General features: G+C 44.2%; 3 protein-coding genes across 4 annotated transcripts; 1 reads left to right on the top strand and 2 right to left on the bottom strand.

The window, feature by feature from the left end:
• The first annotated feature begins 487 nt into the window (after window positions 1-487).
• Window positions 488-11,013, top strand: usp49 (ubiquitin specific peptidase 49). The gene is made up of 7 exons (XM_083971646.1): window positions 488-780; window positions 2,232-2,354; window positions 2,498-3,969; window positions 4,290-4,497; window positions 8,860-8,968; window positions 9,126-9,331; window positions 9,419-11,013. The coding sequence occupies exons 3-7, from the start codon at window positions 2,563-2,565 to the stop codon at window positions 9,520-9,522; spliced, it is 2,034 nt and encodes a 677-aa protein (XP_083827772.1). The 5' UTR covers window positions 488-780; window positions 2,232-2,354; window positions 2,498-2,562; the 3' UTR covers window positions 9,523-11,013.
• A 3,323-nt stretch (window positions 11,014-14,336) lies between these two features.
• tmcc2 (transmembrane and coiled-coil domain family 2) lies at window positions 14,337-20,408 on the bottom strand (the record flags this gene model as incomplete). Its single annotated transcript, XM_083972157.1, has 5 exons — window positions 14,337-14,636; window positions 15,960-16,095; window positions 16,842-17,458; window positions 17,750-18,148; window positions 20,403-20,408. 5 exons carry the CDS (start codon window positions 20,406-20,408, stop codon window positions 14,337-14,339), a joined length of 1,458 nt encoding a protein of 485 aa, XP_083828283.1.
• Window positions 20,409-22,208: 1,800 nt separating this feature from the next.
• On the bottom strand, window positions 22,209-23,572 carry cdkn1a (cyclin dependent kinase inhibitor 1A). Of its 2 annotated transcripts, none has more exons than XM_083972229.1 (3): window positions 23,484-23,572; window positions 22,850-23,303; window positions 22,209-22,759 (listed from the first exon to the last, which is right to left on the bottom strand). In XM_083972229.1, exons 2-3 carry the CDS (start codon window positions 23,295-23,297, stop codon window positions 22,704-22,706), a joined length of 504 nt encoding a protein of 167 aa, XP_083828355.1. In that variant the 5' UTR covers window positions 23,298-23,303; window positions 23,484-23,572; the 3' UTR covers window positions 22,209-22,703. The 2 variants fall into 2 exon arrangements, with proteins under 2 accessions (XP_083828355.1, XP_083828354.1); XM_083972228.1 differs by having other exon boundaries at window positions 23,545-23,563.
• Between the last annotated feature and the right edge of the window lie 605 nt (window positions 23,573-24,177).

Genomic DNA, 24,177 nt, shown 5'->3' with positions numbered 1-24,177 from the left:
ATTCACTTAGTATTCCTCCGCACAGGCAGAGAGTTGGTTAGTCCCAAATAAACGGCATTTTTCCAACTAGTTGAGGGACAGAAAAAAAAGTGTCCTCTACACTTTAACGGGTGTAACTATTATTTTGTGACGGGACTTCTTGAGTCAAGTAACTTTTTTCATTACTCGTACTGAAAAAGGGGGCACCATTAACGATCACTGATTCTTATATTGTATGCAGTTATATTTTTCTAAACAGCATTTACATGTAGTGTATTAATCCTCATTCTGAATTAATACACGGCACCGTGACCCTGTGTGTATTAATCACAGTATTTGCAGTCATAGAGGCCCCGAGTAAAGTCCCCTCCACATGACAGCTTGAACGGCAGAAACAACCAATACTGTGTGCTTAAAAGCTTTACATCCGCATGTGCGGATGTAATGCGTTTTTATCAGATTAACTCAGTGCAGCAGCTGACTGTCGGTGAACATCGGGCTTTCGGAGACACTGGGTCAGAGGCTCAGGGGTCAACTCGGCTGTCTGTTTGCCCGGGGTTTCGCGGTCCAAGCCCAGCCTCGGCTCCTGCTCCATGTGGCCTCGGTGGGTGGACGGTCGGACGGTCCATCCTGCTGCCTGTTGTTCAGCCACTCCGCCAATGAGCGCCCGGCTGCCGCTCAGCCCCAGTCCAATGAGAGCAGCGGGGTCTGGGCTCGGATCGGGAGTTGGGTTGTTCAATCTGTGAGAAGGACAACAACCAGCTCCGAGCGCACCGGATGGATGGATGGATGTTAGCGATGGTAACGTTACCCAGGTTGTTTTTTTCCATGACCAGATATTACAAATACACGGACACAGATGAGGCCCGGCGTTAACGCACCGTTCCACTTCATTAACCGAGTCCGTGGTGAATGTCACCGGGGAGTTTCAGAGGATTAACGGCGCAGTTCGCTAGCGAGCTAAGCCGTGCATCGCTGGTTAACGTTAGCGTCGGACAACAGCGTTAGGTTAACTTCGATTGTCCTGGAAAAAACAAACAGAAAAACGCGTTAGCCGTGTAGCTAACGTTAGCCACCACAGTGGTAAGCTAACAACACAATTTTTGGTCACTTGGAGCCAAGGGAACCATCTGCGTTAAACAAACTAAATAATGGAGCAGCAGACGGGCAGAGGGCTCGGCACAACGCCGACCCCGAGCCGAGCAGCCCGGGCTAGCGGCTAGCGGCGGTAGCTAACTTATTTCCTGCTGAGCTGCTTCAGACCAACTAAAGTTGTTGGATGTTCCTGGAGAGTGGCTGTGACTGCTCTTTGTTCTGCCTCTACATGCTGACGGTGGAGCAGCTTAGCATGGCGTTAGGAGCCGCCAGCCACAGCACACAACACCACAACTTTCACACAACGCGACACGTAACGTAGACTGTGGGAATATTAACAACATTTACCAATATCAGCGTTAATACACAGTACACACAGTTCACTGTTGACTGCACGAGTCAACAGCACAATGCAACACGACTCACTACGAACCAGTTGCACCGACTTCCAGGTGAACGGGGTCTTTTCATTACAAATAGATTTAAAAGTGGATGATTTATATAAAGGAGAAGAGAAGAAGGCTACATTAAGTGGCAGTACAGCGTTGGTACTGCTGTGTTAGACAATTACATGGATTGACATAAAAGGACAGAGCCATTCACCTCCATGTCAGTAGTATTGCCTCCAAGTCTGGGGTTAGGGCTAGTAAGTACTAATGTAATGTTATTAATGTGTTTCAGTGATCATAGATTCAACCTCACCAGCTGACATCAAGAGGTTTTTCAGATTTTCTAAGAAATCAGTGCACCGAAATAACCACCATGTAAAATGTGAATTCTAACACTTGCTCAGTATATCCAATGTGAAGTCAAGTTTATAACACAACTCCTAAAAAAACCCTTGAACACAGAGGAGAAGAAACACATGCTCTGCTCCACACTCATCAATGGACAGGTTATCTGTGTATGTATCTATGGTTAATAAACACTTAGAAATATTATATGAATGTGAATATATGCTTTTCAAAACAGTTTTTTAAAGAGTGTTTTCTAAAGCCTCTTACATGCTGAGGATCCTTGTTAGAGAGAAACGTGTCATTTTGTGGTGACCAGTCTTCACAACCAAAGCCTTACGTGTCTTGTTATATAATTGAACAACTGTTAGTAAAGGAGATGCAGCTATGCTTTATTAATTTGATTTCGTCCTGATTTTGCAGCATGTTCCTCTCGGTGCCGGTTCTCACCATGAACATGGGTGATCCAGCTGAACGTTGCTGTTGATTTCTCTGCAGATGTTGTGATGTTTTGTCCTCGACCTGATCAAGCAAACTACATTCACAGTAGGTATACCGTTTTCAGTCTTCTGTCATGGTGCCGTGTTTGCAGCTTCATCGACTTGAAGAGGTCACATTGATAATCGTGGCGGACAGAATAATAAGCGCTGATTTTAATCTTTACTTTTTATCCATTCTCTTAAACTCAGAATGAGTTGCTGCTCGGCTACAGGACGTGTGTCCTATCTCTGAGGCCACATGTGCATCTGGAGAGATGGATCGTTGTAAGCACGTGGGACGCCTTCGCCTGGGCCAGGATCACTCTATCCTCAATCCACAGAAATGGCACTGTGTGGACTGCAGCACCACCGACTCGGTGTGGGCCTGCCTCAAGTGCTCCCACGTGGCCTGTGGACGTTTCATGGAGGAGCACTCGCTCAAACACTTTCAGGAGTCACACCACCCACTGGCCATGGAGGTGCGTGAGCTGGACGTCTTCTGCTTCGCCTGTGGAGACTATGTACTCAATGACAACGCGGAGGGAGACCTCAAACTCCTCAGAGGGGCGCTCTCTACCGTCCGGAGCCCGGGTAGACGTTCCCTGCGCTCCTCCACCGGTAGGGAGTGCACCCCGTGGCTCGGGGAGAGCGGTCCTCAGCCCGCCATGCAGCTGGCCTTGCGTCACAGGAGGAAAGCGCTCCTCGGGAAAATGTTTCAAATGTGGACCAACAAACATCAGGAGCTGCAGAATCAACACAAGGAGAAACTCGAGGAAGCTAGAAGACAAAAGAAAGAGGTCAAACGGAGACTCATCGAAGAGCTTGGCAATGTACCTCCCAGAAAGAGTGCTAGGCTTCTTACTCAGGCGCCACGTTCAACGATCACACTCATTCCTCGCAAATTTCGCGACCCTCCAGAACGCCTACCTCCTCCTCCCAAGAAGCCTTCCCTACTAACCCTGTCCCGTAAGGCTCCTCAGAACGGCCGAGCTACCAAACTGAGGAGATATTACTCCACTCATGCGGTGACCCGCCGGAGGCGCGCTCCGGGCGTCACCGGTCTGCGCAACTTGGGGAACACGTGCTACATGAACTCAATATTGCAAGTGCTGAGCCACCTGCAGAAATTCAGGGAGTGTTTTCTCACTTTGGACCTGTGTGAGACTGAGGAGCTGCTGGCTAAGACCAACCACTCCCAGGGGATGAAGGGGGTAACGGGAGGGGTGGTCAGCAGCGGTAACACGGCGCTGTCAGGCTGCCCGCTGGGCCGCATGGGGAAGGCAGGTTGTTGGAATTTGCCCGTGGGCAAAAAAGAAAGCGCTCCGCCGTCCTCGCAGGCGGCCGAGCTGGTCCAGCCCAAGGAGTCTCGCTGCTCCACCCGCCAGCAGATGTCTCTGTGCCATGAGTTGCATACACTTTTCAGGGTCATGTGGTCCGGCCGGTGGTCTCTGGTATCTCCCTTCGCCATGCTGCACTCTGTGTGGAACCTCATCCCGGCTTTCCGTGGCTATGACCAACAGGACGCCCAGGAGTTCCTGTGTGAGCTGCTGGACAAGGTGCAGCAGGAGCTGGACACAGAGGGGTCCAAGCGGAGGATAGTCATCCCCATCACAAAGAGGAAGCTATCCAAGCAAGTGCTAAAGGTCCTTAACACCATCTTTCATGGGCAGCTACTCAGCCAGGTGAGACGGCCAACACAACCAGACATGATGAGAAGATCTGATAGTTTTAAATGTCACAAACACACATAACATGGATTCTAAGTCACTGCGGTTGAGGTTTTTATGATAATGTAACCTTATTCTCCCCAAATAGCGAAGAATGAAGCTGAAAGACTTATAATATTGAGTTTTCTATCTAGCAACATGACATGCTTGTGACGCCTTTATTATCGTTCCATTGTCTTTAGAGATCCATGTAGTCTAGGACAACATGTCAACATCACACGTACTGCCTATTGGAGCTCTAACTGCTCATCCTGTCCTCTGACTGTTGCCTTCAGGTGACGTGCCTGTCCTGTAAGCACAAGTCCAACACAGTGGAGCCGTTCTGGGATTTGTCTTTGGAGTTTCCAGAGCGATATCACAGCATAGACAAAGGCTCAGGCTCCACGGCTTACCAGCGCAGCTGCACCCTCACCGAGATGCTGTCCAAGTTTACAGAGATGGAGGCTCTTGAAGGCAGCATCTACGCCTGCAACCACTGCAACAGTAAGTACAATTTTGGATACACAGCAACACAAAGACAGCAGGTTGTGGAAACATGTTGGACCTCAGTTCTGGTCTGTTTGTATTCCCCCAACAGTTTCAACTAAAAAATGAAAATGAGTCCTGAATTAATTCAAACATAAAAATAAAAAATGCACCAGGTTTTGATTGTTCAGTCTGTTTTAGCCTTAACATACACTTTTAGTTTTAAAACATGTCCGAATACAGCTTTGCTTATAATGGGATGTTCAGTTTATTTTATTGTTACCTGGGCGAAATCAGTCGAGAAAATTCGAGTTACATACAGATATAACAGGTACAGTAAAAGACAGTGGTAAACAGTTATAATAAAAGTAAAAGGTAATCAAACACGACAAAACAACATATAGTAACAATGAAAATTGGGTGTGTAATATAGTAACGAGCAGCCAAAATAAATTGCACAAGGATTAAAGTGCTACTTAGGAAAGTGCAAGAGGAGGTGCTACATGTTGAACAACATGTAGTACGGAATAAAAGAAACCTGATATCTCTTAGTGCGTCTGGCAGGTGCTCTGAAACGCCGACCAGAGGGTGAGAGCTTTGGAGTGGATGGTTTGGACAATCTAAGATGGCGTAAGCCTTCGTATAGACTTGTGGGTTGTAGATTTCTGATAGTTTGGGCTGGTTGGGCCCAGGGGATCTTGCTCGCAATTTTGACAAGGCTATTAAGTCTGTTCTGATTAGACACGTTAAGGTTACCAAACCAGGTAATAAAACAGAAAGTTAAAACAGACTGTATGACACTCCTGTAGAATAACGTCATCATTTCGGAGGAAACATTAAAAGCATACATTTTCCTTAAAAAAAAAAAAAAAGGCGTTGTTGGACCTTTTTAGAGATGGCATTGACAATTTATTGTTGACATGGATACCTAGATATTTATAGTTATCCACTATTTCTATGACCTCACCTTTAACAAAGTGGAAGGATGTTAGTAGGTAATTTTCTCAAGTTGATGATCATATCTTTGGTTTTTGATACATTTAAAATGAGAAAGGATTGATCACACCATGTAGCGAATCATCTCCAATCGGCCCGTGGTACTGGTTCTCTCCTTCTAGAAGGCTGACGATGATAGAATCATCAGCGTTCTTTAAAATGAATCTGTTCTTATGGTTACTAAAACAATCATTGGTATACAAAATAAAATGGGATGTGTCTAAATTCACAGCAAGACCTGAAACAAATCTAGCACTCATAATGCAGGAAATTCACGCACACACTTCAAACAAGCCAACGTTAGTACTGATTCACACTACAGGAGCGCTGCGTCAGACGGTCTGACTTAAATGACACACACGACTTTGTTTGTATAGTTCAGGTAGCCTACTGAATAAAGTTAGATGGGTTTTTTCTTGCCAATGTTACAAAACACACATGCTGCCCCAGCTGTGCAGCGCCACATCTGGTGTGCTCTGGCTCAGCTGGTCGGTGCTCAGATGGAGGTTAGATCTTCCAATGTTAAACTCTTTTTACACAAAGTGCAGCCAAACACCAGGTTAAAGAGAGAGGAACAGCAGAGCTCCTCTGACAGCTCGTCCCAGCGTCGCCGTCTTTACAGGTGAAGCACAGGCACATGTCCGCCCAACTTTAACACAAGGTTTTCCTGCCTATCTAAGGTGATTTTGGCCACCACCTTGGTTACAGCACCCATGGAGGGCAATCAGATGTAGCGTCTTGCACAAACACCAGGGATGCAAACAGCGCGCCGAAAAGCGAAACTCGCTTTTTTCATGACCAGTTAGGTGACTTGTGTGAATCGTTCAGATCCGAATAGTTTTTGTTTTTGGGAGGGGGGGGGGGGGGTCTCAGCGTCTCAGCTGGGGTCAGTAAAATGTTTTTCTAACAGGCTGACAGTGACAATCACGTGAAACTGAGGCGAACTCATTCATGGTTGTCTCTGATTACACTGATAACAGCCGACCTCCAATGTGGACGCGCGACATGCGCGCTCACTAAAGCGGCGCGTATCCGCGTGCAGTCGGTGCGACGGCGACGCCGTTTTTTCCCCCGTGCATGTGGAGCTGTGGCCGCGGACATGCACGGTTCCCTACGTTGCTGTATCAGGCAGGTGTTTCCACGGAGCTCTGCCCCGTTTCAGAGGTGAAGGAAGCCCTGAGTGGAAAGACGTCGCCTCCGCGATGTGTTCAATTCAAAAAGTGAAACTAACACATTATATAGGCCTATATGTCCATTACACACTGAATGAAACATCCCATGTCTTTATTTATTCAGTTTAATTTAATAGTAATAATTATGACTAACATTCAGTGAAGACCTAAAAATCAGTTTCTCCAAAATGGAAATATTGCAAAGGAATTTTGTTTTTAAGCATTTTTAATATAGAAATGTTGGCCTTCTGAAAACTATGTCCATCTATATGCACTCAATACTTGGTTGGGGTTGAACTACTGGAAATTGACTTTTCCGTGATATTGTAATACTTATTTGTTGTTAATTTGTTAATTCCTCTCTTTTTTGGTCCTGACCCGTTTGCATCCCTGAAACACCCCCTTCCCGTTTGAAAGACGGAAGAAGCCCGTATGCGGAAAGACGTTGCCTCCGAGATGTAGAATGTGTTTTATAGAAGAGAAACATGACATCCTGTGATATTCAGCCTGCTTTTATACTTTTGAACTGCTGTGGAGTTTTAGCATCATTTATATCTGAAGCATAAATATCATATAGATATTTGGGCTCTGGAAGAAATAGAGCGAGGAGACCAGAGAGAGGAGGGAGCCACCAAAACAAAGACTGTAGACACAGATGCAGCGCCACAAGATGACCACTCAGAGAAGGAGAAAGAGACAAGAACAGCAATGAAAAAGTTTAGAGAATACTGTTTTAAGTTGAAGGAGAGCAAGAGCAAAATGTCATTTCAGGTAATAGGATGTGTAAGACCTGTAGTCCCCCCCAACAAAGTAACCCCCCCCCATGTCATTTTCCCAAAATTTTCATCATTTTCCTTTCCCCCCTTAAGCCGGGTTCAGGCTACACAATTTTTTTGTCTTTCACGATTGTCTCCATGTCAGACTAAACGATCAGTCTGGGAACCACCCGTTAATTTTTTCATATTTGAGGCGTGGTTTACGAAAGCCCAGAGCTGTTTCTTGGGCGCTACGAATGTCTATCAAATGCATCTGTGCGTAGCTTAGCCAATCGTATCAATCGTGCCCGATGACGTATGTAGAGCGACAGAAATCCAATGAGGAAAAAACCGCTAAACGTTGCTCTTTTTTCAAAATAAACTTGCGGTCTAATGGCGCTTTTCCACTAGCACGGCACGGCCAGCTTTTTTTGCTTTTCCACTAGCCCTAGTACCTGGTACCGGGTACCATTTTTAGTACCTCCTCTGCCCTGGTTCCAAGCGAGCCAAAGCGATACTAAAACGTGACGTCAGCCGACTGCCTTCCACTGATTGGCCAGAGTGTCGTCACTGGAGGAGTGCGAGCGCTACGTCCGACATGAGAATCAAACCTGGAAATTTCAAAAACAGAGCGGCAACAGCGACAGCTGATCTGTATCGAGACTGTTGTTATTCCTTCACCCGAGGTAAATGTTGCTGTGTGTAAAACCACGCTGTTGTCTGTAAACGAGTTGCAGACGAGTGAGTTTGGAGCTGACGAGCGGATTGAAAAAAGAGAGGTGGACAATGCGGCCCCGCGATCGCCTCCACGATCACCCCCGTGCCGCCCCCGCCCCCGCTGAGGAGGCACTAGAAGAACTCAACTGTAGTGAAAAAGCACCTTTACTGAGCCGAACCGTGCCGTGAAAGTGTAGTGGAAAAGCGCCATTAACTACTTAAAACACCTTCTAATGCTGCATCCAAAGGTAAAGCGTCTGCCGCCATGTTGGATCGACAAGCTATCAACAAAGTCGCTTCGGTGTGTCGTCATCGTGTTGCTGCCCTCCCCTGTTCTGTGATTGACTGCCTCGTTGAGGGAAAAATTGGTCCATGGTTTCCAGGCTGACTTGCAGAGCGAATAAATTTGCGTGCAAGGCAGCATGGGTATACCCAGGCTAGGTCTTTGCTATAATTTAGACTGTTTTGTACCAACGGGCTGCATATGGCCCACGGGCCTTAGTTTGTCCACGCGTGATTTAAATCCAGTTTTCAAGAATTGGAATGAAGGAGAGTCATTTGTTGGTGACAGTAGGGAGTAATGTCATTACACCCAGAGGAGGGAGGCCATTAAACTGTTTCCTTACTTGTACGACCTGTGATGTCATACAGGTATGACACTGTAAGATGAAACATCGGTAATATGCATTTGAATTGTTGTGTGGATTAACTCAACATGTCTCTGTTTAATGGTTTGCCAGAAAGAAGACGGAAGTCATCCCACAAACCCTTAGTTCTGTCAGAGGCATGTAAGCAGCTTCTGATCTACCGCTTACCTCAGGTTCTACGGTTGCACCTCAAACGCTTCAGGCAAGTTCCTCCACTGACTGCTTTTTTTTCTCCCTGTGTTTACTGAAGTATTGGAACAGGTCTGAAAGACACGTTGTTCATTCAGCACAGGAGCATTTCTTTTTATCACGAGGCCTCTGAATCCTTGTGACACTAACTCGTCCCTGTTGTCTGGCAGATGGTCAGGGCGGAACCACAGAGAGAAAATCGGCGTCCATGTGGCCTTTGACCAAGTTCTGAACATCAAACCATACTGCTGCACAGGCTCAGGTCACTCTGTCCACAGAGGAGGCTACACCTACGATCTGTCTGCTGTGGTCATGCATCATGGTAAAGGCTTCGGCTCAGGGCACTACACCGCATACTGCTACAACACAGAAGGAGGTGAGCAAGAGTCCAGACGTTGACCCGAGTGCGCGCTGTCCTGATGTTCTGCTGCACTTCTAACCTGTCGTGTCTTCTTCCCCTCAGGTTTCTGGGTCCACTGTAATGACTCTGAGATGAAGGTTTGCAGTGTGGAGGAGGTGTGCAACACTCAGGCCTATATTCTCTTCTATACCCAGAGGTCTGCCTAGGCGCCTCTCGCTGTGATGTCGACCTGCACGTGGCAACTTAGGGCTGCATTTATGAAAACGTTCTCTGATGTTTTCCCAGATATGAATCAAAACAATCACTTTCAAATGATTTACAAAAGAAAATCACAGAGGGAAGTAGGACATCCACAATCATGAGTCAAGGTGATAATTTTCGTAGCATAATCCAGACAAAAAAAGGTGGTACATTGTGTAATTTAACCATTACAATTGGTGGATATGCATTGATTTCCCCTGATGTAAAATAAAAAAAATCAAGAAATCTAATCTTTTCATAAATGAGGCTATGTGTTTCTCCACCCTGTGGGACCTGTAGATTGGTTTAATGGCCTGAAGACTGTGAGAGCAGGTTTGACTCTGTCCTGCTGAACACCAAGTTGTGTGTCCATGTTTTTCAAAAACACTCCGACTCATGTGTTGAGTCTGAAACAACCAGGCGCTCTCCTGAGACAGCATTTTACATTCAAAAGGCAACATGGATTCTGGAGTTTGGAGCATTTTGTCGCCATCATGTTGACATTGTGCGATTTGTATGTAACTGTACATTTGGTCTCAATGCTTTAAATACTACGGGAGGTCCATGTTTCAACATCATCGCATAGATCCACTTGAATGAAGAGTCAGAGTGTAGTGGTAGAAGACTTGAGTCCAGACTCTGTGTTGCCTCCTGGTCAGCTTTTTTAATTCTTGTGAAATGTCAGTTCTGAAAACTTTTAATACTCATCCTGTCATTTGTATTTCACCACTTCCTTTCCTCAATCGTACTTCTGTGACTGGATACTGTGTCTTAGGCTCGAGGCCTTGGTGTGCGCGCTCTCACTGAACAGGAATCATTTTTGTTTTAGTTTGGTTTTGTAGTCATTCAATGTTTCACTTCCACAAAAAGAAGCAAAAGGTTTGAGACACTTGATTGAAGATGAGTGATCGAAAAGCTGCACTTTTGAGGAGGGGCTATTACTGTTGGTCCTATGGTTGTGATTGTTCCTGTTTTAGCTCCTGTGACTTCTTTAAATGGCAGCTCCCCCTGCGTTAACAGTTAGACTAGTCTGAGCCCAGGTCACAGACACTGTGCCTGCAGTTTTAAATGCAGGAGATGGAAAACAAGTTCAAGGGCAGACTGCGATACCGAGGAATGTGTTTTTGGGAGACTTGGGGTACCCATTTTGAGTTGAGCACCTGAAAGCAATATATTGTACATCTCGCATCTTGACAGGAAATTGAGATAAAATCAGGAATTCTTCTGCTTGTTATACAATGTTTTTTTCTACTCCGCTGTTTCTATCAAGGTCTTTAGAATTTGCTAGGTAATCAAGAAAAACTTGTGTTTGATACGAGTCAAATGCAAATTACATTTGTGAACTCTGTAAAAGTTGGAACAATCTAATGACAATGAATGTCTTACTTTTTAGCGGTCAGGTGTGGCTATGCCACAGGCTCTGATCCCCTTGAGTTCTGTCTTGTACTGTAAGAATACCTGTCATAAATGTAATGGTCATATGGGCTTTGTCTGACAGTAATTATTAAAAAGACAAAACAAATTTGAATTATTTTTGTGTTGTGTTATTTTTAGAGCAAATGTTTTTATAGGGTATGAAGTGTTATTTTTGACTGAAATCAAAATGTCAGAAGGAGATGGAGGAGAGTTGAGGGTAGGAGCATCACTCATTTAGCCTCCGTACTACAGGAGGGTACATACATGTGCTATGTGTAAAGGTGGAGTCAGGAAAATGTGTTGGCAATCATCTCTTGACACATTTATCATTCCTGACAGACTGACAGACAGAGCAAAGTAGGACTGAAATAATCCACAGGATTGGTGGACAGATCCACACTGATCTGAGACCTCCTATTAGTCCTGTTTCTCTAATATGTTCTTAAAGATTTGAAACCTAGAGTGAATATAATCTGGTCCAGACAAAGACGGTCATGTTAACTGTAAATGAGAGCTTTTCTCTGTAGAGAACAGGTCCTCTGATTACACTGATGACATACATCTCATCATCATTTCTTGTGTTGGCCTGATCATTTCTTAATAAACACACTCTTGAGAAAAGATGAACACACATTTAAAATCTAAAATCGTCCTCATAACCAACAACACACACTTGTTGCTGCACTTTGCTGTTGCAGTTTATTTCAAACCAAAAAAAAAAGCAGATGATGTGTTTAGTAAATGCATTGTCTGTTGGTTTATTTTGTTACTTTTAGTCGGCTTAGGTGACATTCATCCCAGTACTATATCAATTTGAATAGAAAATCAACTCCAGGCTGCACTTTTAGCTGAATTTGGTGCCATTTCAGAATAAAAAATAAATTCCAATTTCCAATTCTTTGTACGGCCACTAGATGGGGCCAGTGGTCCAGCGTATCAGATATAAACAGCCTTGTCCTCTTTAAAGGACAACCAAAAAAGAATTCTGCATTTGCTCCACAGGCACTACACCGTTATATTTTGTGTAGCTACAGATAGTTACGGCTGCATATTTCAGGCTATTACTGCCGTATTTGCGATAGTGCTACTTTAACAATGGATGTCCATTTGTGTGATATCTATTGTTAAAAACTGGTGTGATGATCCATGCGTTTTACAGATTTTCTATGAAAAGATTTCATCCATGAGATGAATTCCATGCATTTACCACGACTACTGAAACCCTGGAAACGTAAATCCACAGGAAGGTTTTTTGACGTTCAGAAAAAGCCCCGCCCGCTTTCAGTTACAGCCAGGCCCACTTTGGTAGCCCCGCCCACTTCACAGTTACAGCCCCGCCCACTTTCCGCCCAAGCCCCGCCCACTAAACCCGTTATAGCGACCACTTTCCATTACCCCGCCCACTTTCCGTTATAGCCCCACCCACTTCCACGTTATAACCCCGCCAGTTTTCTGTCATAGTCCTGCCCAATTTACAAAAGGTTAGTAAATAATCCATAATCAGTATTATTGGTAGTAATAGAGGGCACCAAAATAAAGATTTTGCTGAGGGCCCCATGGAGGCTTGGGCCGGCCCTGGTTAGCAGCATTAACGTTGTATAATGTCATTTCACTCACAAAAGGCTGAACCACAGGTTAGCATTTAGCACTGAAATTAGTTAGCAAAGTTATGTCACTTATGTCTTTTATAATATGGCGTTAACATGCTAACAATTGCAATTGCATATTACTATTATTATTGTTATATTGGTGCTATAATACACTCTTAACAAGGGTTAAGTTGCCATCAAAAGCCTTATTACAATAAATCAATACTTGGAGCAGCAATGACAGGTTTCTTTAATATTGCAGTTATAATGTTTGCAAATTCCTAATTACGGTAACACTTTATAATAAGTATGCCTACACACTATTAAGTATTGGTTAAGCATTAAATACTGAAATCATCATTTATAACACATGAATACTCATTAGTATGTAGTTTATAAACATAGTTAAACTCATCATTGATTAGCAATAACTGCAAACACGCAGAGTATTTATAAACTACATACTAATGAGTATTCATCTGTTATGAATTAAGATTAATGCATAACTAATTAAGCATTAGTTAAGTGTGTACTTATTATAAAGTTTTACCCTACTTACTGCTTCATCAATAGATTTTGGTCCAAATACATCCAAACTGTCCTTTTCCTCAGTTAGTCTGAGGAGACAACCTGGCAACCTGGAAGTTGGTCTTACTAAAAGCTCCTAGGTATTCTTAGCATCAGTAAACACTTAATCAATTATTGATAAAGTCATTATTTACAACTTTAACATAAGCCACATTATTAGAAAACAAAACCATCATTCCTCAATCTAAGTTATGTAAGATGTTACTCTCTTGCCCAGTCTGAAATCATTTCAATTCTAGAGTTCAGTCTGAGTAAAGAATGCTGTAGATACATCTGTGATCAGCCTAGGAATTGAAATTGTTTATTTTTCACATCGTTTAATAAAACAGCAATAATTATTTTTTGCAAACTGGATATAAACCTTGATACAATTTGACATGCCAGGTAGTTTGACACTGTGGATAATAGCAGTAGTACAATAGTGGTCATGAAATAGTATTTATGGACAGAACATATTTTACATAGTTCAGTTGTTATGTGAATTTTAGTAGATATCAGCAATTAAAAAAAACTGTTCCTCCAACTTCAAGAAAAAGACAAAAAGGAAGAAATGCGTCTAACGGCTTCAACAGCAGGGTGTGAAACAAACCAGGAATGACACTGAGAACAACACACTGTACCTGCACTGTATCTCTGACAACAAAATGGCAGTTATAGAAGAAATGTTACCTCATGCCAGCTAAATGTGTGTCAGTGCACACACGGGGACATGCATGAGCACAGAACATTCATGTATAAATACATTTCCTTTCAAATATGCTTTAGCTTCAACATGAAGGTTGCAGCAACACATGATCAGCAGTTTATAGTCAGTTGTCTTTGCAATTCATGTATCGTAAGTAGTTGGAGAAGACCATCCAAAGATGTCTTACAAGAAACACAGTTTTTTTGGTGACAGCATTGCAACTGATGATCGTAATCAACAGCAACAGATTTGTGGCAAGATGAGATGATGTCTTTAGTCTTTCACCTTTAAGCACAGTCTCTCAACACACTGTTCGTTGGATCCTGCCCTGTCCTCAAATCAAAGTGCAGTGTTTTGTCCTCAGATACTCCCACTTTAAACTCAAAGGGAACGAGTGCAGCAGCTCTCATTCTATTTCAGTCTCCGTATCCTTTGGTGGTGGGGACTGAATTGAAACCAGCTGTGCCTCTCTGGTCCCCCTCTGGAGTCTGCGACAGGGAGCTCAGCTGGGCAGCAGCCACGTCTCCACAAAGTCCCACTGCTTCCACAGGACGAACAGCAGCAAAGTCAGCAGGACGGTGGCGGCCACCCGGGCTCGGGTCTTCATCAGAGGTGTAATGAAGTTGGCCAAAGTGGAGACGAAGACCAGCAGCACCGCCATCAGCGCCAGGATGACGTTGATGAGCTTACCCAGCAGAGCCCGAGCGTTGGCGTTCTCCACTCCTTCCAACTGGACCACCTGCTGCTGCTGCTGCTGCAGCTCCAGCTTGGTGATGCGGGTCAGGCACGACTCTACGGCCTCCTGTAAGCACGCACCCACACACACACACACACACACAACCAGAGTAACCACACCATCAGAGTGAGTTCCTCAATAGATATACTGTTACACACTTAATATAATTCAATAAAATGCAATAAATAATAACATCATTGGTGACTTTTTTTTACCCTATTTATTTACTTTTAAAACATTATCTCTTATCCAGTCAAGAGAATCTAACAATTCAGAGAAATACTTAAAGGGATAGTTCAACATTTTGGCAAATCCGCCCATTGCCATAATCCCTATAGTTTTAGGAGTAGGTTCATTACCTTTAATTGTCGGTGCAAGATGTTTCTAGATCGGCGGGGCAGACATACAAGATGCTCAGTTTAGGCATATGGTATTTCCCCCATCAAACTCATCAAACACACAATCCAACAACTCCAAAACGCTGTCATGGACAAGTTGTGACCTGCACATTCACCACGCTATGAAATAATGGTAACACTTTACTTGAAGGTCTCATCATAAGAGTGACATGACACTGTCATGAACATGTCATAAACATTATGTCAATGTCATAACAGCCGGGTTTGTAGGGTTAGGGTTAACTGAATGACACTTAATAACAACGTTATGACATTGATATAATGTTTATGTCATGTTCATGACTGTGACATGTCACTCTTATAATGAGACCTTCAAGTAAAGTGTTACCGAAATAATAATCTAACGTTACAAGGCAGAGTTGTTTTCAAGGCAAATGCGTAACCAAAACTACATTCCTGACATGGTTACTTGGCAGAGTGATTTAAAAAGCGCAAGTAGTTCAGAGTATTTGCTTTGTGTGTCAGTAATGTTACATAATTATACGTTATTATTTCATAGCGTGGCGAATGTGCAGGTCACAACTTGTCCACCAGAGAGTTTTGGAGTTGTTGGATTGTGTATTTGATGAGTTTGATGGGGGAAACCGAGAAATACCATATGCCTCCGTAGCATAAACTGAGCAGTTTGTATCTCTGCCTAGCCGCGGCTTGCACCGACAATTAAAGATAATGAACCTACTGCTATGAATATAGGGATTATGGCAATGGGTGAATTTGCCAAAATGTTGAAATATCCCTTTAAGCCAAGCTGTCAAAGGCTATATATGACTTGATGGCCCTTGTAAACAGCATAAACAATCCTATAGGTACAAAATGTGGGTGTGTACTGGTTATTGGTGGAGTTTGGGTACAATGCAAGTGTAAAAAGATGGTAAACATAATGTAATTGTCATGGATAAAATAAACAATGTTGGTTGTCACCCGTCCATCCACCCTGACTTTACTCCCCAGTGATGCAGCAGACGTTTACCTGGATGTCTCTGGCCCTCTCATATGACTGGTAGGCCACTTTTTCTTCCATACTGGCGAGCTCCTGTTTAAGGTTGGTCATCTCATTCTGGTGCAGCTCTGTTAAGTCATTCAGCTGCTCCTCAAGTCGCTCGTACCTGAGTTTACAGAGCAAAAGGAACGTAAGAAGTGTATAAGAATGACAAAATGTTGTGCAGGGAATTATGGGAAACTTTGGCTCTTGAATCACGTCAGAAGTCACATATTGCCAGTATAGCCTAATCCAGGGCTCCAGACTGGCCCTAAAATTTGAGACAACGCAAGTTAATTTTTGTACCTGTGCATGTGCAACTAGTAAATTGGCTGTTTTTTTTAACACTGGTGAAACATGGAAGGGGCGACTCAAAGAATCTGCAATCTGCCATTACAGGTGTCAGGCCAATGTGTGTGAGGATCATGAATGAAAAGAAAATGTGAATATTTGCTTTGATTTACGACAATTTACAGTGCGCGCCCTTAAATTTCCTGCTTGCACCCCTAAAATCTTAAGTTAGGGGTCCACTGTGCTCCTGGTAAATAAAGTTGGGTCCCTGTAATCAAAGTCAAATGTAGTTTGTTCCACACCGTTGGGTGACACATTATTGTAGCAACACTGCAGTTGAAGTTTATTCTGCATGTCCTGCTGCATTAAATACAGAACACCAAGTGTGTGTATCAATCCACATCTGAAAATAGTTCCAAACCAATGCACCATTGTCTAATGTTTAAAGAACATCTAACTAAAACGGAGAGATGGAGCAATGTGTTCTACTCCAGCTACAGGTACACTGTGCTGATTAAACCCGAGGTCATCACTGCTTTGCAGCTGGATGGAGAGTGGCTGCCGGTGTCCCAGGGTCTCTACCTGTATCTCTCTTCTTGCAGGCACTGTGTCATGTAGGAATAGTCACTCTGCAACTGGCCCTTCATGTCCTCGATGGCGTCCTCCATGTGTGCCTGGCTGGCTTTGATCTCCTGCAGACCTTCAAGTAAAGAGTCCCATGAGCCATGCATGTGATGGTGGTGATGGTGGTGCCCGTCCAGCCTCGGACTCCCCATTGTTGGCCCTAATATTCCCCCTCCTCCCCCGGCTCCACCAGAATTACTGCCTGCTCCTGACCCAGAAGTGGCGCTGGAGCACTCGTCGTCACTGCCGTACTTTGGGCTGGAGACCAGAGTGGCGCTTCCACTGAGCGCACGAGGCGTAGGCGCGTCCTCGGAGTGGCCCCCGACTCCGTCCTCGAGCGTGTCCTTAAGGTGAGCGATGTTATCTGCGCTGCCAAACTTGTTCCTGATAAGGCTGGCGAACTCTCTGGGCTTGGAGACCACAGCTGTGTGAGTGAAGGCAGACACGCCGCCTTTGACTCCTTCAACTACTCCACCTCCAAAACCACTTATCCCAGCACGGACGTTAGCTCCCACATCCTTTAATCCTTGCTGCATATCCCGCAGGACATCCTTAGGCTGCCGGGCCGGTCCATTCTGTAGAGAGGGAAGAGAAATGAGGAAGCAGAGAAGTGGAGGATCTCAAAGGTAGGAGAGAGGTGACTAGGTTTAAGAAACAGAACGGTAGGAAGATGAGGACAACAGGTCCTGTAGAGAGTTAGGTGAGACACAGGGCGATGCATTGGTTTATACAGGTGTTAGGAGGTGAGAAGCATCAGTCTATATTTGGAAACAATTGTCCTCGCAAATATAGAGCACTTGTATGTGTCAAACACGAGATGATTAAACAGTCACAGCAGCTCATTAACTACACACTTCCTCACTTACTTGTTCTATCTCCTTTAGCTTCTTATGATAGTGCTCTAGTTTCTTGTGCAAGTGTGCGATGGTCTGTGCTGACTTCTGATTCTTCTTCTCAAAGACCTGCTTGATCCTGGACGCCTGCTGTTTGTCAGCGTTGTGGGCCAACTTCAGGTACTCTGCAACGTTGTCGTCTCGGGCCTCCTGCTCCACGCGGATCTGCTCGGTGACCTTCAGGATCTTCTGCTGCAGGTGCTCCAGAGCTGCTCGCGTGCGCTGTGGCTCCCCGACCGTCGAACCCTCAGCTCCCCCAGCCATGACCCCAGCAGACGCTGCCCCCGCTCCGTCCACGCTAATGTTACTGTCAGAACCTCCATGGTTGGTGGTGGAGGGTATGCATAGAGTTGCCACCTCACTCTTGTCCAGCTGAAGGGAGAAGAGAGGACAGGGAGCAGTCACCAAATGTGGAAAAAGCAACATGATTTTTCTCAAATAGAACGTGCATTATCTGTACTGAAATGTACTCGTGTAGACGTGCACACAGACTGAGCTGTATGGAACTGAAAACAAGTGGAGTGTAATGTTATCAATGATGCCAGAACAGGCAAACTCCTCTGTAATAACTAACTTTCCAGAAATTGTACTATGTATAGAACAGGCTGTAAATTAAAGAGTTATTATTTAATAATCATATCCCTGGAGTTTCCTGATAGGACCTATGTAACTTGAACTAATACTGCACAGAAGTTCTGTTGCAATTTATTTGTTTCCACTCACTTTTGGACACAAAAATGTGACATTTTCCAATAGATGAATATTCAATTCAACATATGCACAAACTGAAGTTTCCATAATCAACCAAACATTTACTTTGATGATAGGTGGAGCTTCTTCTTTCAAAGGAATGCATAAAAACTGTCTATGATAACAAATCAAAAATCACTGTGTACATAAAAAGACCATATGATATGAGTTATGTTGCAGTTACTTGTACCAGTTACAGATTGGGTGGTGGCATCAGAGAGTAGGCTACACACAAAGGCCACCATGCATTAATTAGATTAGAGATAATTAGTCTACTTCCAACCCAGCACAGATGCAGGAACTCAGCTTCATTATGCAGCACCTCTCCTATGAAGATTCATTATGGGGAGTAAAAGTGAAAACAAGCTGCATCATGCATTAAGACAATGATGGTGTGTAGCAATGAGACAGTTATGATGAGGAAATGTTGGCCTCTGTCTGACTCTGGCATCAACCTGTATGTGTCTACCTTTTGTCTTATGGCACACTGTTGTGATCATTGATCCGCGGTGGGGATTCCCTGTCAGTGTTGTATGTGTCTGCGTGGCCCGGCAGATGGCGGGGCTGTTAATGACCCTCTGCCTGACGTCAAAACACTGTAATCAGAACCTGCAAACACGAGCTCAGGCGAACACATGACACCGAACATCTCACTGCGCTGCTCTCATTTCTCTGGACGGGACAGGGGGGCGCGGATTTATTTGTGTTTTTATTTGCGTGACAGTGTGAAATGAGCACAAGCTCCCTGTCCTATAATAAATCACCCAGAGCGAAGCGAGGCAGGCGGTGTGGGTGCGTGCGTGCGTGCGTGCGTGCGTGCATGCGCGCGTATTTAGTATGTTACAATCACATTGTAACGGCAAGGAAAATCAGATGAGTGCTGCAGTCCCCGGTGGTTAATCATGATTTCATGATCCTCTCAGAGAAAGTGGGCTGATTCAGGAGGAGGGGGTGCACGGTCCACACACACACATAGGCTATACCTACGATACAACAAAAACAACACAGCGATGGCTGCACTGATGCTCCGCTCTATTACCGTGTTATTTCGCTGCAAAGTTCACAGCTCCTGGAGGCTGGGAGGAGAGATGTGAGGTGGTGAGGATGAGGAGGATGGATATGGCAGATGTCTGTGGCGTTGAAAAAAAAAAAGCCCAAAGAGGACAAGTGTGTCTTCTCCACTCGGCAGGAGACACACTGTGCACACCAGACACAAGCCGATGGATGTCATGAACACATGAGGATGAAACACAAGCAGCACAGCGAGAAATTAAATCAGAAACGTTACCATACTGCTTTAATCCAATTTTTGCAGTGCCATTGCAAGTCTGTGTTCGAGGCCCATCTTCCTCCTCCTCCTCCTCCCCCTCCACCTCCTCCTCCCTGTGCTCGCCAAGGAGGAGACTCCCTCCTCAAATAGGCTAGCTCTCCTCTCCCCCAGCCGTCGTCTGGCTGACTGACTATCACCTCTCTGCTCCCTAATTCTCCATTGTTAATGCCATTGATATCTGCAGCCTCCCACTCCCTCTCCCTCCCTCTAACGCTCTGATCTGTCTCTCTCTCTCTCTCTCTCTCTCTCTCTCTCTCCTTTGTGTCATATGCTCCCCCCGCCTCCCTCCATTTCTCTCTCTCAGTCAGTCTAAATGCAAATACTGCCCTATAATGGATGGGAGCTAAGGGACAGATGATGGAGTGAAATGGTGGGGGTGGTGTGTGTGTGTGTGTGTGTGTGTGTGTGTGTGTGTGTGTGTGTGTGTGTGTGTGTGTGTGTGTGTGTGTGTGTGTGTGTGTGTGTGTGTGTGTGTGTGTGTGTGTGTGTGTGTGGTGGTGGGTAGGGGAGGTGGGGGCAGATGAGCGCAGGCGTACAGGTGCCAACCTCCATGCTGCAGAGGCTGGAGGAGAGAGAGCCGGTGTGCACTACATCATGCATGGACCACGACTTCCACCAAGTGCTGGTGCCACTACTACCATCTTTAAAATAAACCAATCATACTTTTCAGTACGTAAGTAGGAGCAACACGTCTTCATCCATGGGCAGGCTGTTGGGAATATCTGATGGAGGGATAAATGTTGCTTCATAAAATGCAAAACACTTAAAGTGAAAGAACTTCCTCTGCACACAAATGACAGTTGCACATCCTTAATGAAATCCATTATGGTACTGATGATTAAAACTGATGCAGCATAGTATTGCACTGTTGTGAGTTGGTTCATAAATATAGAGTCTAGACTTAATTGTAACTGACCTGAAATGTTTTGTATCTAGAATTTAAATCTGCTGACAGTCTCTAACTGAAGCTGTCATACATTTCACGAGTCATGAACACAAAGGTGGTCTTTGAATCATGAGATAGCATCAAACAGAAACATTATTACAGAAAGTCTCCAAAGGACAGCCTTGTGTAAATGAACTTACTGTACATTTGACCACTGCTGAGGAACAGATCAGAGCTCAGAGCACTAATATGACACAACTAAAGAAAGAGTAACAACTTCCCTCTGCTGATGGTTCTGATAGCTGGTGACCGTTTAACAACACAGTCGGGGTCACATCAACATACATGTGACACATTTACACAGTAACTTTTGAATTGGAAGAAGACACAGTAAAGACATTCACAAAAAAACTTAATTTGAATATTTTATTGAAATTTGGAATTCTCATAATAATTCAAACAAAAACTAAATTAGGCATAGTATCTCACAATAAATACAAAAAAACGGATAGATTTTTTCATTTCTAGCTTTTAACATAAAACAATATGCAGGACCTGTGCACCAGCATTTATAACAGAAGTGCATTCATTGTTTGGGGTAATGCTGTTATTTGCTTCACTTTGTTTTAGAGGCAAACATTTCAAAGCTGTCAGTTCATACAGATTAGCATTACAGTGATCTTGTTTGACACCCATTCAGATTACCCTTAGCAACAGGATTGCCAACATAGACATACATGTGTTGTGGAAAAAAAAACATAATAACACATTGTCCAAATAGAAAAGAATAAAGCACATAGCTTTAGCTTAGTAAATAACACATTTGCTTCTGAGAACACTGTCTTCGGATTGTCCTTTATGGTGCTTCAAATATGAAAACAAATACCATGACGGCACTTGATACTGAGTGTTGTGGATAAACCACCTATCAGATGACTGTGCAATACTGCAGTGTTTTTTTGTGATGTATTAAAACTCTATTGATAAATATATGATATATATCTGAATAAACCTACTTAGAAGTGTTTCAAAGACATGGTGCTACAGTCCTAACCTACATTATCTGGTGCTGTACACATGTCAGAGTCTGATCAGGGCACTTGTGGTGGTCTACTTTAAAAATAATTCAACATACAGTGGATGGAAGAGGACATGATGGCACTTCTGTCACTTAGGATCAAAGCAAAGCAACTGCATGTACAGGATATCTGTACTCTTCAAGTGTTTTCCTGTGAGTACATGATGGTAGAAAAAACATGATTGTACAGCTGGATATATAACGCATAATACACTTTGGATAAGTGCTTATTGATAATAAAAAAAACCACTCCTTGCCCACATGACACACATAAAGAAAGAACATCGTAGAAAAAAAACATTAGTGGATTTGAATAAAGGAGCCAAAGGGCTTCATCCATTCTCTACCATTTTAACCATTCTGCAGCTTAGCTCCAGACACGCCTTAATATCGTTAAAAGACAGGGTGGTGTTAACCCACATAACATCTGTTTCAAGTGTATACAGTAATAAAAAATATCCTCATTCATCACATCTCTGCGCCGCTAGAGCAACAGAGTTTCTACAGTACAGAGAAGTGACTACATTTTCAGCACTATGGAATGTACGGTAGGAAACGTCACTCAACACTTTGGCATCCCCTTTATCCAAATGAGTATAAATCCACTGATTTGAGAGATTATCGTTAATCTTCTCTGCTCAAATGTCTCCTTCTTACCACTGGGAAACACACCAACCCTCTCAGGGTGAATACAGTACCCTAATTTCTCTTGTAGTAATCGTGCGTAGTTGAAGTCCCTTCTGTTTTTCTGATGAGTCACTGGGTACAGGACCTGCTGGTGAGTGACTGTGCAGAGTCTGTGCAGAGTGGATTATTCCTGAGTGTAGTATTGTCTGTGTTGTCTTGGAATATTGGCACATTTGCAGTAATCTGGACCAAAAATTCACTCCCCGGATTTGCGTGGCATCCCAACCACTTTTCTTTTAGCCTGATAGAAATCTGTTGGGATAAAGACCAGTGAAGTCAGCTCATGCACAACCACCAGAAATGACAATGCTCCACAATGACTGTTCAAAATCAAATATCTACCTGTAATGTTTGTCTGTTTCCTCTTCGCTGCTCTGTTCTCTCTGTTCTCTCTTTTCTCCGGTGTTTTTTCCAGGATCTTCAGATTGCGAAGACATCTCTCCGGTGTACCTGGGTTGATGTTCTCCTTCTCCCTCCGTGGTGGCTCCACTCTCCCTCTTTTGGGGCTAACCTTTGCCACTGCACGCCTCTGACCCACACCGAGCATACAGGGTCTGTAGAGCAGTGGCACCTTGCTACCTGGGATGCCCTCCCACTGGAAGTCGCTGTTCTCCAGCGGCTTGTCTGAAACGAAGTCGTAGCCCCAGCGCTGTGTAGCTTCCTCCAGCTCTTTCTGCAGGGCGGCCTGGTACTCCGCCTGCAGAAGCTCTCGGTCGACGGGGCCGAACAGGTTTCGTCGAGTGGGGCCATTCCCAAGGGAACTCAGGATCCGCTTATTAGTAGCCATCATTCCACACTGGAGGAAACAGAGAAAAAGCATTGGGTTAGTCAACAGTTTGTCTGACAACATCCACTGTCCTTAGACCCTCGATCACATCCACTGAGGAAAAACTCCCAAGAAGAAACAAGAGAAACCAGGAGGGATCCCTCCTGAGTGAGTAATTAAATGAATTCCCTGTTAGATTTCTGTCACTACCTGAAAGATCACTGAATCCTGACACCAGCCAAATATTTTTAAAGTAGAAATTTTGTCTTACCATGGTTCTACCCAGTTTGAGCTTCCTCAGTACTGAGCATCTGGTGTCACTGCGGAGCTCTTTATAACAGGGCAGATGGCAGTCAGTGACTCATTGGGCCCTCTGATGTTAACCAGTGGTACATGCCCAGACATAATCTCAGACAGACATGTAAGGACAAGTCCTTAGCTGAGTAATCTCTCACTGTAAGTACAGAGAGTCAACACTAGGTGGCAGTGTCACACCGTCTGTGGGGAGTCGGCTCAACACACCAACACCACACATCAAGAATATTCATATTCTGTTATTAAAATTTATTTGAAATGTTAGATTTGTGATGACCAGATCAATACTTTTAACATTAATACATGTGTACAGCACTTCTAGACGAAGACCAGCTCTGTCTCAGGAACGTATTAATAAATAAGTAATAACAGTGGTCCAGGAAGGGCTGGGCAGCGTTCCCAGAATTCCACTTTTGAGAGAACAATAAACAGAAACCCGTCCCATCCCACCCTCATTATCCAACATAAGCACTGTAGGAGAGGAGAGGCCACGTTTGATTAGAGTAGTACTAGTAACACAAAGGACACTAATGGCTGCTAATGCTGATGAAGTTGTGTCACAGCACAGGGACGTCTCCTGTTCTGAGAG

This window comes from Trachurus trachurus (genome assembly GCF_905171665.1).
Source record: "Trachurus trachurus genome assembly, chromosome: 5".
In the NCBI taxonomy this organism is placed as follows: domain Eukaryota; kingdom Metazoa; phylum Chordata; class Actinopteri; order Carangiformes; family Carangidae; genus Trachurus; species Trachurus trachurus.
This window is presented reverse-complemented; position numbering and strand designations above follow the sequence as displayed.